At 32.9% G+C, this 17486-nt stretch overlaps 1 protein-coding gene across 2 annotated transcripts; it reads right to left on the bottom strand.

Moving 5' to 3' along the window:
- Positions 1–280: 280 nt before the first annotated feature.
- Positions 281–9217, bottom strand: LOC133694629 (lysine-specific demethylase JMJ25-like). Of its 2 annotated transcripts, none has more exons than XR_009842316.1 (14): positions 7795–9217; positions 7593–7708; positions 6974–7073; positions 6732–6873; positions 6105–6168; positions 5284–6028; positions 4769–5098; positions 3915–4116; positions 3615–3823; positions 3283–3355; positions 3105–3190; positions 2272–2345; positions 1371–1432; positions 281–681 (listed from the first exon to the last, which is right to left on the bottom strand). XR_009842316.1 is itself a non-coding variant. In XM_062116233.1 (14 exons), exons 1-14 carry the CDS (start codon positions 9061–9063, stop codon positions 624–626), a joined length of 3576 nt encoding a protein of 1191 aa, XP_061972217.1. In that variant the 5' UTR covers positions 9064–9216; the 3' UTR covers positions 281–623. The 2 variants fall into 2 exon arrangements, 1 of the variants encoding a protein (XP_061972217.1); XM_062116233.1 differs by having other exon boundaries at positions 2272–2391; positions 7795–9216.
- Between the last annotated feature and the right edge of the window lie 8269 nt (positions 9218–17486).

The raw sequence follows: 17486 nt of genomic DNA, 5'->3' as shown, positions 1-17486 counted from the left end.
AAAGTTTATTATTATTATTTGACTTCACTGAGATCTCAAAATTATTCTTTAGTATCATTAAAATAAATAAAAGTTAACTTATTTATGAAGACAAATCTTATCATTCCACTTCAAAAAATGTTCTGTTCTGCTAAGATTTTGGACATGACATATCAGGGACTTCATATCAGACACATCCAGAATTAAACCCTTGAAATACAGACTCTCATCATATTGTAAATTAACAAGCATTGCATATTATGAAGATATTATGAGATTTTTGAAGCGTTTCAAGATGAAATTTGCAGAGAAACAAGACTCGTGCTCAGATTACTGGTGATTATATCTAAACATTTATAATTAATTAGAAACATGCACAATAAATACTGTGCTAGCCAAAAAGATTCTGCAGCATTTAAGTTTGTGCATCTTCCTGTGTACCAATCTCATTCAGGAACAGTTTCAACAATACTCGTATGTTTGATTAGCAGCTAGCTAAGCCAAATGAAAGTTTGCATCTGCTTATGAGAACAGGGGAAATTTTTACAGTGGCTACCATATGTGCCCGAAGCATGAGTAAAACGTTAACCAAAAACTCCTGCTTAAGGTGTTCACGTATGATGCAGGACTGGAGATGGCCCTGCCTATGACCTCTTCTTGCTCCTAGCTTGCTTTTTCTTGACCTTCTCAGGTTCGTCCGCTCTGAAATCAAAAAACATAAGCACTTGATTGCTCTGATCAAATTAACAAAGAAATGCATATTAAATTCACAATACTGCAAAAAGTAATCTTCCCTTGGGCATGAGCATCCGTAAACAGCAAGAGAAACAAACGCATTTCACATTTAAATTCACAGTACAATTCTATGAGCTTTAAAGAGTAATTTCAATTTCCTTCATTCACAGCCAAGCCTGGCCTAAACTGTGTCATGACAAAGGCACAAGAATGCTTTATGCACTGCAGCAGCACAACATTCTAACAAATAGAATTGTTTAACATGTCTTAATGAAGTTCAACAGAAAATGTTCAATAAATTTCCTCTATGTTCCTAACAACCTGGTTTTACCGGTGTCCCACTTATCAATTAAAATCAAACATATCATTTCACTGTTACCTTCAGTGGAAATGTGTATAGCAGCTGAAATACAGCAAATTCTTTTATGGACAGAATAAATTCATTTTCCATTCATCATACATCATGCCCTATCATAGAAATATCAAACGCTCCATGTATACAGGAATGCATCATGCCAGACTGATAAAATGAGCATATTTTGCAAAAACATTTTGGCAATAATTTGATAGCAAAGAGGAAAACAGAATTAAAGTGGGGCATGGATATTGCTACAAATACTAGTTTATAAATGAAATATGAATGAATAGTTACTCACTCTCCACCATTTGTTAAGACATCAAGAGCCCATCTAGCAGCATGAAGATACATTTTCTTTATCTGCATCAAATACCCACACAGGTTAGATTTAGCCAATGAATGATAAACAAGTAAATTAGGAGTAAATGCTACTAAAAATAAAACATATGTCACGTCAGTTATTGGGATTCATGGTGCTACAAAGTGAAGATAAAGTGTCCATCATGATGCAAGGAATCAAGAGTTATATTGACTAGTGACAATAACATGGGCAACTTTGATGCAATTACAGTTCAAATGATGTTTGGTACAGGACAGTTTAAGATATTACAATGTAATTCATTATTTTGAGGGTCTTGGTACTATATATATATATATATAAGCAGAACTTGTACTAAAAAGCACTAGAGATTATTCTATTGTGAAACTTGCAACAGCCTAGCAGAACTCAATGAAACTCCAAGGGTTTGAAATACTATAGCAATTAAAACTCTTCCTAGCGTTCACAGGGCAAGACTGCACAGATCATTTCAAGTCCAGATCAACCCTTTCTACCACTTAATTCGAATTTGAATTCAATTTCTCTTATGGCATGATCCTATAATTTTTTAGCATTAACCAAAATATGATCATGGAGTAACTCTAAAAATGGATGCAAGAATGTCCTACTTAATACATGTTCTAATATTGATCTAGATCTAGAAACCCACTGGACCTTTAAGAAAAGTGATATGCAGAAAAAAGAAACATCTACAACAAACAAAACCTGGCCAACTTATTGTTGAGAGATTCCATTCTCTATGCACAAAACAATTTCTCAAGGAAAACATTCTTATTACCAAAGACTCGTTCCTTTTAGATAATATATGTTTCAGCTCCTTCCATCATTATATAGACATGAAAGTAAAAATTAGAAATACCTCCAACTTGTCCTCTTTAGCCCGATGATTTGGAGGAAGCAAACGGAATTCCTCTGTCAGACGTATGCACTCACCTACATTTTCAGGTGAGACAAAGTCCATTGCTACCTTAATGCAAGACTGTAAAAGATAGAAGCTAGTTACCACAGATTCAGCCTACGTTACTTTTCATATTTGCATATGCCCCTGGGGCAAACCAACAGATTTAAATAAGAAAGCTCCCATCTTAATAGAAGCATTTAAAATCTAAGATACAAGGTTCAGCTTTTTAAAATAAGAACTGTAAAATAGAAGCATATTGCATGGTAATTCTAGTACAAACCTTATCAATTATACAGCTAAATCATCACAATATCACACGTCGTAATAAAGACAGAAAACACATCCATATCAGATCTAAAGAAATCTGAACTGTTTGTTAATGCAGTATCCTAAAATTTTAGGACCTAGGCCATTGTGCACCAGGAACACCATAAGGCCATGAATGTACTGAAAAGGCATGAGGATTTGGATTAAGGTTGGCTAGTGAACCCAGAGTCCATAAACATAATCAGCTTATGTTGTTCAGAAATGCACTACCCCCGAAAAAAGAAAAAAAAAAACCTTCCAGAGGTGGGCCGTTAAGATTATTGCCATAATAATTAGCAATATATTTATGAAGACAGTTAAGTAAGAAATAAGGAAAACAGGACATGTTAATTTCAGATATTGCCTAATCCTTGATAAATGCTACTCGCATCAATTTCAACATCCAAAGAATAACCAACAGCAATTACCAGGCAATCCACTTTTTTGGAGCAAGTTACAGGTTTCAAAACGCAGATATATTTTACCTTCAAGTTTCTCACTTGATGAGGACAGCCTGCAGGAATGAAGACAGCGTCTCCAAGTTTCTGGACAAATGTCCATGGTTCAATGCCTTCATGATGGTGTCAAAAACATATTTATAAATGTTAAAAATTGAGAGGAAAATAATTGATCTGAACCAATTAAACAGATCACAGGACTAACCATATTCCTCTTTTAGCTTCCTCTTGTGCTCTAGAGTAAAAAAAAATGTCTGGTCATGAATGGGGTGAACCACCTACAACACCAGAAATAACACTAGTTTATTGAGAGATAATTTCAGGATGTAAGCACTTCAGCTAAAAATTCAGACAGGCCACATCAAACCCAATTTATTTGGTCCATCTTGGTAAGATTTGACATGACAGTTTCTTTCTAGTATGGGACCTAGACTCTTTCTACCAAGTCCTTCATTTAAAGAAATACCATTTTGTAAAGTGTAACCACAGGGAAAAGGCAGATAAGAGAGCCGGATTTTTCATGCAATACACAATTACCTTTGGTAATGGGCTACAGTGGATATGCCTAAATTCCTTGAAGTGCTTGTTGAGATACTCCTGCAACTTAGGAACATCTTCTCTTCGGAAAATGTCCCAAACAGCACCTCCATCTAAAGCATCCATCCATTCTGACTCATCTCCACACTTTAAAGGTCCATCCTCGGTACTTGTGCCTTGAACCACTCCTGCCTCCTCATTACATTTCCCTAGATTATTAACCAGAATCGTTAAACAGATAATTTTCATTCTGGTCATCAGCTTCACTAGATAATCCATTATCGTCAGTAAAAGACCTACCAGAATCAACACCATGCATGTTATCAACTTCATCCACATTCTGATTATTTCCAAAAAGCTCTCTTTTATCAACTCCATCCACATTCTGATTATTTCCAAAAAGCTCTCTTTGGTCTTGTTCAAAGTGCTTTAGCTTCAACTTTTGTATTTCAGTATAATGAGTTTTATTGGACACATCAGCAGTATGCGTCAAGACATTTACCTGAAACAGCCAGATGCACAAATTAATCATTATTAAAAGTATGAAGTTTAGCAATGATGTCAGATTCTGATCCCGGTAGCCACAGCACATATAGATACTAAAGATTCACTGCTGATGTGAGAGAAAATTTCCAAATTTCTAGTATTTAACACTTTGCATATCATAACATCTGACAGTTGATTATTATCAGAACAGCCGTTATCAAGAACACATTGACTCATCCCAGTAGGGTCCTCGCAAGGGAATTCTAAATAGAAATCTTCCTTCAACAGTCTTCTCACTAAGTGATGAAAAAATCTTACCATTGCACAGGACAGTTACCCTTTGAATGTCAACAAAAGTAATTAAATACAATCGTACAACAGATTATCATACAACAGCTAGTAAATATCACTACATAGAAACATTTAATTTCACATAAATTTTTATGCAATATTTGGAAGAAGATGCCATACAGATCCTGGAAAAAAATTAGGAAGATAACCAACCTAAGCATGATTTTGGAAAACCAAGTTGTCTCGACTTCTATTTTAGAGTTCAATTTTCACCTTTTCTAGAAGGTTGCTTTATTGATTTCTAACCTTCCATTCTCTTTCTATCACCATATATCTTATTTTATCTGAACAATAAAAGAAAAGGAAACCAAACATACCGCATCAGACATGTCACAGTGAAGCTTAGTGACTGAATCTCCACGCCCAAGCTCTTCAGGATATCCATAGGCAATATATGTCTTTGGCCCCATATCTGGCTTCAAAGAATTCTCAGGCAATCTGACAGCAAGGTTTAAAGGTCCACTGCGTGGATGTGTATACTCCTTAAAGGGCAAACAACAGGTAAATTCAGCATCATGTCGTGGAAGACTTTCACCAAATGTTTTAGATGGGGGCCAGTCTTTCAGCTTCAGTATCTGAGGCCAATTTTTACCATCAAACCTTCCCTCTGTGTAACCAATGAAGAATTGATGGACATTAATATCTACCTGCAGTCATCAAGAGTTGAGCATCACATTAAGCATCACAACAGATGATAGCATATCAATAGGATTGAAACCATCATTACCATGACAATTGGAGAATATAACAAGAATGATTATCAGAAAATAGCAGTAAAAGCCAGCAACACTTCATCTTCAATGCACACAAAAAAAAAGGTGAATATACTGACCTCGCAGTAATCCAGACACTCAATTGCCTTTACATCCAATAGTGTGTCGTGTTTTTCATTTTTGATCTGGCGGAAGGCACGCCACATGACCATTGGCTCCCAACTCAAGCCAGATGCAGTTTCAAGCACATTGCGAACAATCACAGGCTCAGCTCTCTTCCAGTGAAACTGAAAATGCTTCAAATCATCCTCTGTGATATCTTCGGCTATTGGATAGAATAAATAGTTATCATCAGAATCTTCTCGGCATGCTGCTTTTAATAAACTGTTACCATTACTGAGATCAAGATCACCATTGGAGTTAAAACAAGCACATCGTTCATCAGGAGCATTAGCAGAGTCAGTTTCCCATTTTTTGGACATTTCTTCAACTTTCTTTACCAACTCTGACACTGAAACTGCAAAATTGACTTTTTTGTTTGGGAACAAACATTTTAGTTCTAAATTGCCACTATCACAAGCACAATGAATGCTTCCATCTTCATTTGCTTTCCATCCAGACTTTGGCCCCATAAAATCCTTAGATTCAGTCTTTTGAGGTAACTCAGCTTGTGATTCAACCTGTGGTTCGTCTATCCCACCATGCAAATATTCAAATCCTCTGTTAATATATTCCATAAGCACATCTGGCCCACCACCTTGCAAGTGCCCAGCACGGATCTCCCGACAACAGGCAAGACAAAGATCAGAAGAGCAATTTGAGCAACTTCTGTGATAATCAAAAATAGAAGTTCTGCAATTATCACTGAAAAACAATTATGGATTATTATCAAAACCAAGAAAACGAAAAGGTGGGAAACTCCGATAACAATATAACTTACCAGAACATGCGCTCATCTGCAGGGCATTCAGCATTCTCTATTTGTAGGCCTGCAAGTGGTACACCTGCAGAAATAAACTATTAGTCATCTGACATACAGCAAAGCCAACTCTCTTCAGACATATGCACAAGCACTCATTGGCCACCCACTCATACTCATAATGTGTGCACATTATAAAACATAGATAAGCAGGCATTTACCTGCACCAATAAAAGACAAGCATAAAATACATACTCCAAAATAATTTATTAATCAAACTATATGAGAAAATCTTTTATTGATACGACCATTACTTGGAAGTAACTGCAAGCACAACTAATAGAAAGGCCTTTGATGGCCAAAGAAGAAGGGAAACACAAAACATAAGAAATAAAGAGAATATTTGTTGTTAGAATACAAATCATTACGAAAAAAATGGGAAAAAATGGAGGACTTGGAAATTTGTCCTTTAAACCAATAGAAAACCATTTCATCCTATAAAAGCAACACCTTTTGTGTCTACAAAATTCCTTCTCTCAATCTCAAACATACCAAAAGCAGAATGTTTTGCAATTAGATCAAAGACAAGGCAAAACTTAGTTTTTTATCAAATAAATTCCATATATTTGGGGCAAAAGAAGTGCTTACCTTTTCTCCTGGCCTCAATCTCTCTCTCCATCATTTGTTCTTCATCTAACTGCTTCAAAAATGGAAGAAGGGCACGAAGGAAAAACTTAGAGTATCGCACTACTTCTTCTTTGCTTACTTCCAGGTTTAAATTTTTCAGTTCCTGCAGTAAATAACAACTAAAATTATTACATCTCACACGTGCATTTAAAACAATTAACAAATACACATTGAAGCACAAGTTGCAAGGTTGGATTACATACCTTTATCGGCGCATCCAGACGCAAACAAGATTTACAGTTGCAATTTCCAAGACAGACAGGACAAGCATTGGCAATTTCATCCTCTGTCATCTTAGGATACCTACAACATGAACAAAGAATTCCTTAAGTAACAAAATCAATCGTGGAGAAATTAAACTCTAGGAATTTATAAGATGATTCAAAAATCACTAAAACATGTCTAAGCTATGCCATTGTCTTGTAAATGATAAAAGCCAGTCCTAAAAATCCAAAACAGTATATCATATGCTAATTTACTTATATTAGCAATATAATGTTGCTCATGATTTGCAATAAAATTGAGACCAAAATTATTGGTACATCATCATGCAAGATATCACCTGTTCCAGCAGTTAACTGTTTTCTATAGCATTTATATTTAGAAACAAGATATATCTTTGTTAAAACAAAACCATCATACTAATTACACGTAAGTTCATGAAATTCACAACAAATTATATAATTAATAACAGAATCAGTATAATTCACAAAGGGGATAAATTAAAGATAATTTAGATTCCATAATGCCAATCCTAACAGAAAAACATACGGTGATAAAACAAGAACTGAATGGTACAATGCAAATAATCCTACAGTATACCATTTCGTCAAGCATGGTATGCAATAGCGCTTCCTTTTACATTTCAGACACCGAACAACACGGCCCTTATCATTTCTCTGGCATTGATGACACATTAAACACACATTCTCAATAAACTGCAAAAAAAAAAAAATCAGGAACATAAACAACCATCAATAACCAAACAGACAATATCAATAACAAATCAAAGATGATTAGTTACCTCATTATCACGCCTGGATTTGCTTCCCTGATCCACTTGCTCTTTCCGAGTCCTGAGCCCATAACCTGTTTCAGAGCTCATCATCAAACAATCTCCTTCGCCACTCTCTTCCTTCTCTTCTTCTCCCTCGATATTCTCCTCCTCCTGATTCTTTTTTCCTTTTCGACTAACTTTCTTTTTTCCACGATTGACATCACCATTTTTACTATTTTGCACACTTTCCAATCCATCACTCTCTGAGACTCCATTCTTCTTCCTCCTCTTCCTGCGCTTCTCCCCAAGCACTGCCTCATCTAATGCAGCATCAAGCTCAGCATAGTTTACCTTTTTATCAGTTCTCCTCGGCCTCTTATTTAATGAACCGCCATTCTCTTCCACATCACCACCATTCTCCTTCCCCACCTCGCTCTCCACCTCCTCATTACCCGATTCACTTTCCTTCTTCCCGCCCTTATTCTCTCTAGCAACAGCCCCTTCACTTTCCTTAACCCCCTCGCTTTCTTCCTCATTCTTAACAAATCTCATCTTCTCCTTTCCTCCAACACCCAGTTCTCCAATCTCTTTCCTTTCCTCGTTATCCACACTGAATTTACCTCCCTCCCGCCCCCTCTTCTCTGCCCCTTTCTCATCCCTTCTCCCGTCCAATTTTCCTTCTTTACCATTTTCTACCTCTTTCTCTCCTTCCTCGGTATCCACCTCCTGTTTTGCCTTCCTAGACTTCCCATCCATCTTTCCATCAACCCCTCTCTCTTCCTTCTTGACGAAATCCACTTCACTTTTCTCACCTAATCCATCTTCGTCCCCACTCTCCACCTCTTTCTCTCCTTCATTCCCAGCAAAGTCCACCCTTTTCTTCCCCTCCACAGCTGAAGAAACCCCCTTTTCATCATCCTCCACATTCTCTTCTTTCACCTTCTCCTCCTCACGATCACTTTCTTTCTTCTTTCCCTTCTTTTTTTTCCTACCCCTTCTGACATCCTCCTTCAAATCACCTTCTTCCCCTTTCTCCACACCATTACCTTCCCTTTCCTCTTCAACAGCTCCAATCTCACTCTTCTTTACCTTCCTCTTCCTATTTCCCATCTTCGAGGCCCCGTTTCCTTTATCAATATCACGACTTTCCTCTACTTTCCCTTCACCAATTTCACTACTTTGATCTAACCCCCCATTCTCCTTAACCCCCTCCTCTGACCCACCATTCTCCACCGCTTCCCCCACCAACCCCGCCTCCGATTGCGCCGGTTTCTGCCGCTTCCTCACTCTCGCCATCACAAAAGGTTGAAGCTTTTATTAGCAGAGGATAAAAGGAGACTTTTTCGGTTTTATTTTTACAGTGGTTGGACAAGAAGGGTCTGTTTTCCTTTTATAAAGAGAAACTGGGAATTTTTTTAAGCATTTTTGTTTTTCTTGTTTTTAAGAAAAAGAAGATAGGGTTTCTTCTTATAGCAGGGAAGGGGTATTTTTATTTCTGTTTTTGTAGGTGAAATAAAAAATGATAATATTATTTATTATTATTATCATCAGTTAATTAATAATAATTTAGAGCTGAATGGGGTTTTTGAAATTTTGGCGCCAAATTTATGGATGCAAGAAAAGAAAAACTCAAGTGTGGATTTCTAGGGTTTCGAAATAATTTTGGGAGGAAAGATAATCCGTCTATTTGTTGGAGATAATCTAGGGAAGTGTTCATCTTATAATTATAGGTTTTTTGCGTTTTCTGCATGTAATTATCATAAATTTGAAAAATTTATTTTGATATTTTTTTGTGTTATTTTATTATTAGTTCGAGTAAATTATTGCTAGATAAGTCGCTCGTATTTTTCTACTAATCACGTATACCATAATAAATAAATAAATAAATAAAAGATGGAAACCAGAAGATATAGAGAGCCTTCAAGTTTTGAGCTAGGAGATCATATGTGCACACACTTGCATTAAAAGCAACTCAGCCACCTAATTATTGATGTTCATGATTTAGCGAGCGAAACAAACATATTATTATGGTAAAAGTGAAGGATTCTCGGGAGTCGGGACGGGCTACATGGAAAGTTGTACGTGAGTATCTGTATGTTTTGTGTTTTAAATGTTTTTTAAAAAAAATTAAAAAATTTTAGTTTTTTTATTTGTTTTTTAATATTTTTGATATTTTTTTATCATTTTGATACGCTGATATAAAAAATAATTTAAAAAAATATTATTTTGATACATTTCTAAGTAAAAAACACTTTAAAATAATATTTTAAAACATATATTACTTTGATACATTATTAAAATCCAAGTTTTATCAAAACATGATACTAGCTTCATGAAAAATTGTTGGTATTAGTTTTTTTTTTCAGAAATGAATATTTACATATTCATGCATACTGCATACATGAAAAATAAAAGCACAATTTACAAAATAAAATCAATGTTAATACAAAGCCAAAAATAAAATAAGAATAAATAAGTGAATAATAATCTGTTTTCAAAATAAATATTTATATGCAGACATGAAAAATCAATTCAAATATTTATACACGTGTTAACATTAACATCTTTATAAATAAAAAATCAATAAAAATTATTTGATTATCTACAAGCTTGCTACTAATCTCCATTTAATGACTAAATTAAATACACTTGTATTAAATACACCAAGAAAACATCAATTCTAAAAAACAATAATGTAAATTCTTTTGTAATGTTTCTATCGCAGTCCATATCTCCTATATTTTCTTTGAACTGAGCTCATTGTCATCAACAAATCAATGCACCCACTAAATTGCCCTGAGCCCAACAACATGCAGCCAAATTGTGAGAGAGGAAGAAGGCAAGAACTAACTATTCAAATGATGGTTTAATGGTAAAAACTTGAGATGAAGAAATTTAGTTTTTATATAATTTCAAGTTCGAGTTCTATGGTTGCTTATATGATGGCCACTTGAGGCTTACATGGTCGTTAATTTCAGAGCCCGTGGAATTAGTCGAGGTACACGCAAGCTGACCCGAACACCAACATTAAACTAAAAAAAACTAGGCAAATGAAACCTGTTTTACTCGAGAAAACTCACCAATTGCAGATATAAAAGCAACAAAAGAAGTAGAATTAAATGGTGGAATTGAGGATGACTAAGGAACAGTGGAGAATATTAGCCATCAACGCATATATGAGTGAACCCTGCATAAACATCAGACCTTCTTTTTTTTCTAATAAAGTCAATTAAACTATGTGATCCAACTAATTATTTGTTACCCATTTACATATAAAAAGGTGTCGGAGATAAAGGCATGGTTGACTTTTGTTTGGTAGATGTATATTTTACTTTTGTAAAATGTAATTTATATTTTAAAATGATTATACTTTTTTTAAAAAATCAACCACACCTCAAAGTCAAATAAGTCAAATACATATTAAAATCTCAAGAATAAAGTTAGCCAATAAGATTCATGGCATAAAAACTGTGTTATGAAATTCAACTAAGAGATTTACACATAATTCTATTTTTTGTTTTGCCAAAAGTTCACCTGATTCACATGACTCATGACTCAACCAAATCCTTAATCACTGGCCAATCTTATGCATTCAACTGTAATTCCATTTTTTTATATATGTTTAGTGTTCAGTCCTAGATCTTCAAAATTGATGAGTATACTAGCGGATTTGGTAGATGCAAATGAAGAAAATTGATTTGTTAGGGTTTTTTTATTTATAATCTGGGTTTTTAAACATGAAAAAAAGAGATAAAGATATGTGTTGAAGAGAGAAAAATCTTTACTTCAAGAGAGAAGGTAAATTATGTTATTTGATTGATTTTTTAATTAAATATATACGAGAGTAATTTCATCATTTTATTAAAAATTTTAATAAAATTGATAAAAAATATAAAGTATAATTTTTTAAAATTTAGTAGGTGTAATTTTGACTAAACTATAAATTACTAGAGGTAATTTTATTTTTCTTATTATTTCTTTTAATTTTTCCTCTAATTGCACATTTCTTATTTTTTTTGCCCAAATAAACGCAAAAATACACAAAACTTATGAAAAATAACAACCCTCGTGATTAATATATTTTCTTTTGCAATTTTTGTTTCTTTTTGGACAAGAATATTTTTTTTTTAAAGGAGTCAAATTGGATTTTGACAAAAATAACTACCCTCACTAACCAGTAATTAAACAATTTCATAACACACTATTCATCAGCTAATTTCCAACCTTCCTGTTTCTCCTTTAAAAAAAAAACAAAAAAAGAAATTTCCATTGTTACATTAAAGAGTTGAAAAAAAAAACACCAGAAAACAATCAAGCTCGTATTAGAAAACAAACCTATAGTTTAATCCATGGTGTACTCATCAAGCCAATCACACTAAACCTGCAATGAAAATCTATCATACAAATACATAATGAAGGGAATAATTATATTTAAGATAATTTTGTTTAATTCAATATAGTAACTCCGTCGGTAATTTTGTCGGTAGAAATATCATGTCACTATAGGATTTGTCTTTTTAAATCCCATTATAACACCCTCCATAATATCATCGGTATAAACCGACGATGGCATATTCACAAATGAATTTTACCTTCGGGTTAATTCTATCGATAACGTTGTCTGTAAAACTTACACGTCATCGTACTGTTTGACTTTTTTTATTCATTCTTTTTCCATTGCGATCCCTTAATATATACCGTGAGAATATTCTTGTTAAAAATTCAGTTGGTAAATATCACCGCCATACACCAATGAAAAAATTATGTGAATATTGCTATTTATATTTGTTAACTTTCTGATAGTAAAAAAAATAAAAAATGGTAAACAACAAAGTGAAAGTTGCAGTAGCAGAAAAACATTGGCTTGACATTTGATGTAGTCTGATGCAATGAGAATTAGGTTAGGTGGAAACTACTGTACTAAGCTTGATGGTCCTGCATAGAGAATAAATGCTTAAAAAGAAGTCTTTAACTAGATTTGAAAAGCAACAGGAAAAAAATTTCATAAATGATTGTAGAAAACTACCCCACCTTGTGTAAAGAAAAGCAGTTTCTTGTTGATGTGCAAAATAACATCATGTATAAAGTAAAACCCAACTATTTCATGATTTCATATTACCTTTTCCTTTTTTAAAAAAAATATCATCTCATCTAATTAACCAAAACAAGAACAAAAGATAAAATCTGAAATAATTAAAATAAAAAATATAGCTCAAGAGACTGAAGTGGAAAAGCATGGAAGTTATTGTTATCCTATTAAAAAGTGATCAAGTCTAGTCATCTCATTAGCTCGTTAACTAGTTTAAGTGTTTGTTTTGAGAGTGTGATTGCAGTTGTTTTTCATATCAAAATGCATCAAAATAAAATTTTTTTATTTTTTTAAAATTATTTTTGAGATCAGCGTATCAAAATGATCCAAAACATATAATTTTTTTTAATTTTTAGCAAAAAAAACAAAATTTAATTTTTAGAGAACGCCCGTTTCCACCGCGTTTCTAAACAGAAACCCAATTATTTTATGAGCCTAATATATAGTTGTGGAAAGCTTAATTTATTCTTAAGTTTTCATGGCTTCATCAATATCCACATCATAATTTCATACCTTAGTTGGGATACAAATGTGAGATTTATGGTTATATAATATGTAAAATATTTGAAACTCAAGAGTCATTGAATATTTATAAATTAAATAATATAATCAATACATCAACGTTGATATTTATGCTTAGTTTTAAACACATTACATGCATAAATTTAGGGAAGAAATGATAATTTTGTTTAAAAGTATATATTTAGAGCGTGAAGGATGTTATATTCGATCAAATATTATATTTGGTTATGACATAATAATTATTCCAATCACAATACTCATGGTGGATTGTAACTAACATAAAACTAGAATTCTGTTATAAAACAAATATTATGTTAGGTTATGATCGGTTTTAAAAAACACGATTCAAACTAAAGCATTCAAAAAAACAGTTGGCTTGCTTGTTATGGAATGGAACACAATTCTTTGGTGGACTATTTTTATGTCGGGGTGGGGCTTAGTTAGGGGACTTGAGAGGTCTGATCCTTTTTCATGTCTGGGACTGCACAAAACATGGAGCTTTGTGTCAGGTGTCAATCAAAGATGCGACAGAATGCATGGATTGCGGAACTGTTCACAGTATTGTTAGAGGACTTGAAAAGTGAAATGCTTTTTAAGTCCTGAGGAAGCAGGACTTGAGTGGTGCTACGGGCAGTGCTTTTCATGGCAGGGGTCATTTCTTCTTCTTCTTCTTCTTCTTTTTTTATAACCCGCGGTGTCCGAGTCAGCTTACGCACACCACAACTAATTCTCGGATTCACTGAACACCCTGCAAATCTAACAGACAAATAAAACATTACGGGGATGACATACATACATGCTGAGGCTTGAACCCGAGATGTATAGGCAAAAAACCCTGCCAAAACCACTGGGTTAAAAGCTTTGGTGTGGCAGGGGTCATTTCTTAGTTGAGAAGGAAGAAACCTTTCAAACCTTGTAACTAGAAACTAGGAACTCCTTTGGTTAAGTTGAAAAGGTTTCAATAACATAAATTTCGTGGATTCCTACAAAGATTTTTTCTTCTACTTCTAATTACGCATAAATTAATAGTTAATTAAAGCGTATTTATTAAGGAATGATAAGATTTAAATATAAAATATTAAAATGAAAAGTAAAACAGAAAAAAGATGGTATTTTTAATCATGGGGTTAAAAGTTCACTCTGATGTTTTAATTTTTCAAATTATAAACTTTCACTCCCTGACAATTTATGAAATTTAATTTTGATATTAAATTTTATTTTTTTTTATTTTTGATTCGGTTTGAAAGATAAAAAAAAATGACTAATTTTTAGTGATAAAAAAAGAAAATCTCGGTTAAAATTGATTTTAACCATGAAAAATGGTGATTTCAATATCAATGAATTCCTTTTGACGGAGAGAGTTTATCTTAGGTATTTTTTTTCCCTTAAACTTGCTTTAAACAATAGATTTGAGCTAAAAAAGAGTTGTAGATTTGGGGTTGATTATGAGAGTGGAGCTAATTTGTGAGTTGTTGGAAGCTACATGTTTTACGAGGTGCTTAGATTGGTTAATCACAACAGAAGCCTATCTTGTGTTTATCTTAGATGTTCTATTTCCCTTAATTCTGAACTACCTATTTTAATCAGAACAGAATCCTATGTTTCAGCCTTCTTAGGTCTTACTCTGCCCATCTTTTCATGCCACAGGAGATATAAACCTGCATTCTTCCAGTAAACCCAGAAACAGATCTATCCCTTTGCACACACAAAAGTAAGTATATGAAACAGTGTTTCAAAAATCCCATCCGTTTCATGAATTCCATCCCTTATTTATCCTCATTTTGTGTTTCCTTTTTCCTTCCCTGGAACTGTCACCTAAATCCAAACAAACTACTATGTTTTGATTACAGCAGCGGCCTTTCTTTCTAACGATGAAAAGTTGACACTTTGTGTTACAAAGCAAACTATCAAAAAACAGTACTGCCACGAGGTAGAACGAGAGAATAGTAATAGGAGGTTGCTTTGCTAGCTACACTACAAGATTTAACTGTTTTATCGATGAAATTTTTTTGTCGGTGTAAGACACATATTCCATCGGTAAATTAATTACTGACAGAATCACCGAAGGAAATTCTTTGTCGATGAATTTTTCATCGGTAATTTTTTTTCCGTTGGTAAATTCGTTGGTAATGAAAAAATAAATTTATCCGCTTTATTTCGTCGGTATATCCCTCGGTAATAATTTTTTTATTACCAACGGAATTACCGATGGAATTTCCGTCGGTAATTCTGTCGGTAATTATTGAAAAACATTTAAAAAAAATTCATTTTATAAAATTATAAAATAATTAAATTAACATAAATTAACACTGTATAATATATACTCAAAATGCTTGGAAAATAGAATAAGAAAATCAACTCAAACAAATTTACAACAAATAAATAAAATAAAAAAATAAATTCAACTAAAAAAATTCATATGAAAAAAATGAAGTTGCAATTGCTAAAAATTTAAAAATCCTATAAATAAATCTACTAAAAATTGATCTCATATGAAAAAAAAATCTCACAACAACATTTATACAATTATTAAGAACAAAAACAATTAAAAATAAAATAAAAAACAAATATAGTGAAAAAAATCATGAAAAAAGAAGAAAAAAGAAAAATCTTACCTTAATGTAGTTGCAAGTGAAGCTAAGGAGAGGAAAAAAATTTCATTAAGCATATTAATTAAACAAAAACTAAGAGGATAAAAGAAGAAAGAAGAAGAAGACATACCCAAACATGGAGAAAAAGAGAAGGAGATGAGGAGAGAAAAGAAGAGAAAGAAATAGATAAGAAATGATGTTTTTTACTTATAGTGAAGAAGAAGAAGAAGACATACCTTAATGATGTTTTTTACATATAGTGAAGAATAAGAAGTAAAAGAACAAGAAGAAGAAGAAGAAGAATAAAAAACAGGTCTGTCTCTTGTGAAATAAGGTCATTCAGGCTTTTTATTGGGACGCTTTACATACAGATTTACCGATGGATAATTAAATATTAATATTTTTTAATTATTTCGTCTGTAATTTCATCGGTAATATTTAATTTAAATTTTTAATTTCGTAAATTTTTTTCAGAAACCGCCAAAAAATTACCGACGATTTTTCAATCCGTTGGTGATTCCGTCTGTAATATTTAAATGAAAATTTTAAATTAATTGAATTATTTTAGAAAACCGCCAAATAACACTGACAACTTTTCAATCCGTCGGTGATTTTGTCCGTAAAGAACAACAATTAACAGTGCAAGTGAAAAGTGAACAGTTCTGGAGCTCTCTGGAAAATACCGACGGACAATTCCATTGGTGATTCCCTTTGTAATTGACATGATGAACAGTGTTCACAATTTACCAACAAAATTACCGATGGAATTTATTCCGTCGGTAATTCCGTTGGTAAAAATGACACGTCATCATTTTTTTTGCTTTGTTTTAATTTTTTTTCCCACGATAATTCCTTCGGTATATATCGAGGGAATATTTCCGTCGGTAAAATCCCTCGGAAATTTATTGTCGGTAAAATCCCTCGAAAATTTATTAACGAAAATATTTTCTCGATATTTCCATTTGTATTTATCAATTTTCTGATAGTGCTATAACAGCAAAGCAGACATGAAAATAGATGCTTTAAGTTCATAAAAAGACATTGAAAAGAACCTACTTGGTTTATCATAGACTTGCATCATCACTGGATTCAAATCTAAACACAAGCTACAACTATAAAATTACATTAGATTAAAAAAGACACGCTGTTCAGAACTCATATGGTACGTGGATTGAGTGTTTTTTTAAATCAAGATGACTAAAAACCCTTGAAAAAGCAAATTGTAATTAATTAATTCTATCTATAAAAACCAAAATAAAACATATCACACGAATACCCATTTAAAGCATACCAAATGTTTTATAAAAAAATAAAGCAAATTGTAATTAATTAATTCTATCTATAAAAACCAAAATAAAACATATCACACGAATACCAATTTAAAGCATACCAAATGTTTTATAAAAAAATTTCAATGTGACATTTTCATTGTAAAAAATTATTGAGGTAATAATATATTAGATTAAGCTGGTTTTGCGGTTTAATTCACCAAATTAATGATCTAGATCATGAACTAT

Source organism: Populus nigra, chromosome 5 (genome assembly GCF_951802175.1).
Source record: "Populus nigra chromosome 5, ddPopNigr1.1, whole genome shotgun sequence".
NCBI classification, from domain to species: domain Eukaryota; kingdom Viridiplantae; phylum Streptophyta; class Magnoliopsida; order Malpighiales; family Salicaceae; genus Populus; species Populus nigra.
This window is presented reverse-complemented; position numbering and strand designations above follow the sequence as displayed.

What these genes read in the sequence shown, in the direction of transcription:
- LOC133694629 (XM_062116233.1), bottom strand. Translation starts at nt 9,063, where the DNA reads ATGGCGAGAGTGAGGAAGCGGCAGAAACCGGCGCAATCGGAGGCGGGG. An exon ending in ATACCATGCTTGACGAAATG is followed by an intron (nt 7,074 to 7,592) that starts GTATACTGTAGG and finishes TTCATGTTGTAG; the next exon opens with GTATCCTAAGATGACAGAGG. An exon ending in ACTGTGACATGTCTGATGCG is followed by an intron (nt 4,117 to 4,768) that starts GTATGTTTGGTT and finishes TGGCTGTTTCAG; the next exon opens with GTAAATGTCTTGACGCATAC.